General features: G+C 34.5%; 1 protein-coding gene across 1 annotated transcript in view; it reads left to right on the top strand.

Moving 5' to 3' along the window:
- Positions 1–1,784, top strand: part of LOC107717128 (dedicator of cytokinesis protein 7-like) — a 47,992-nt gene that overhangs the window by 21,435 nt on the left and 24,773 nt on the right. Inside the window, exons 21-22 of the mRNA XM_016523795.1 lie at positions 135–299; positions 429–598. Of these exons, the coding sequence (XP_016379281.1) occupies positions 135–299; positions 429–598 (335 nt within the window). The remainder of the gene's footprint in view (positions 1–134; positions 300–428; positions 599–1,784) is intronic.

The raw sequence follows: 1,784 nt of genomic DNA on the forward strand, positions 1-1,784 counted from the left end.
ATATATATATATATATATATATATATATATTAGTATTTAGCTTGATTGTGAGAACTGCATAAAATAGTTGTTAGTTTCTTGACCTTGGCTGTTGTTTCTTAAAGATCTTGTGTTTTATTTTCTTTCTGCTGTAGTGAATCTTGGTCAGGCTTCTTTTGAAGTGATGGCATCCATAGTGAACCGTCTACATAAGTACTTGGACACTAGTCAAGATATGCATGGGCGAAACAGCCTTCTCTCCTCATATATCCACTATGTCTTCCGCTTGCCCAACATGGACCCCAACTCCCCATCTCCAGGTCAGGTTTCAGCTTGATCTTTTGATTTTAGGTCTCTAAATCTGTGGCTTTTGGAGTGTTTAAGATTAGGTCAAATTAGTTGTTACTCCAGTGTGTTTCAATTTTGATTTATTGTTTTTGGCGTAATAGGCCCTGGAGGATTGGGCGGTTCAGTGCATTATGCCACCATGGCCCGTTCTGCTGTTAGACCGGCAAGCCTCAACCTCAACCGCTCTCGTAGCCTTAGCAACAGCAACCCAGACATCTCTGGCACTCCTACTTCCCCAGATGATGAAGTACGCTCCATCATTGGCAGCAAGGTAGGTAGACACATTTCAGCAGCTGTATTGGTTATAATTTATTTCTAATAATATTACATATGCATCGTCGTAGTTTATGTACACATATCAAAATGTATTTTATTAGTGCTGTTAAGACATGCTTTGATTGCTCCAGCTGGATGTGAATAATTGTATTCATTATTATGAATGCATTTGTAGGTCATTGACTTTCTGCACTAGATTGCTGATTTAGCTGATCATCAGCATTTCTCAATGTACATTGTACAACTACAGATCAACCTATAGCTCAGCAGCAAGACAAATATTAGCTGGAACATTTTATGTACTTAACCCATGTTACACAATCTTGCAAAAGGGAAGAACAAAAATAAACTGTAACAAAAAAAAGAACTGTAACACAATGAATGTGTGGTTGAGATCGGTGGCCAACAGTTTGCTTTTGATGAATGTGTAACTTATAACTAAAGTTATTTGTTTGTGCTGTCTTCATTGTTGATGCGCCCAATTTATTGAAGGGAATATGCAAATCAGGTAACACAGGAAAAATAAGAGATTCATTATTCTATAATAAATAAACAGAAATCTTTAAGTATGTGTCACTACTTTAGTTCCATGGCTGTAAATAAACTTTATCATGAAAGCACATGAAATCTTAAGAATCTACATTTAAAATGAAAATCATATGTTTAACAAATATACATTTAATAAGTTAAATGATTGCAGTTGTAATCAAACTGCTCTAAATTAAATTGTTAGTGTGTTGAATGTTCTCACGATGATTTCAGAAGAATTACCTGCATACACTACTAATCAAAGGTTTGGGGTTTAGAAGATTAATGTTTTTGAAAAGAGTTTTTGAAAGTAATATTTTGAAATAAAATTACAATTTTAAATAACTAAGTTTTCTAGTTGAAAATATTTTAAAAGGTAATTTTATTCCTGTGATGGCACAGCTGAATTTTCAGCAACCATTACTCCAGTCTTCAATGTCACCTGATCCTTCAGAAATTTTTCTAATATGCTGATTTGGGGCTCAAGAAATATTTCTAACTTATTATCATTATTGTTGGAAACAGTCAAATATTTGGTGGTGCCTGTGATACTTTTTTCATGATGTTTTGATGAATAGTTCAAAAGACCAGCTTTTATGTAAAATCTCTCTCTCTCTCTCGCTGTCTCTCTCTCTCTCTCTCTCTCTCTCTCT

Source organism: Sinocyclocheilus rhinocerous, unplaced genomic scaffold (assembly GCF_001515625.1).
Source record: "Sinocyclocheilus rhinocerous isolate Xijiao unplaced genomic scaffold, SAMN03320098_v1.1 scaffold690, whole genome shotgun sequence".
NCBI classification, from domain to species: domain Eukaryota; kingdom Metazoa; phylum Chordata; class Actinopteri; order Cypriniformes; family Cyprinidae; genus Sinocyclocheilus; species Sinocyclocheilus rhinocerous.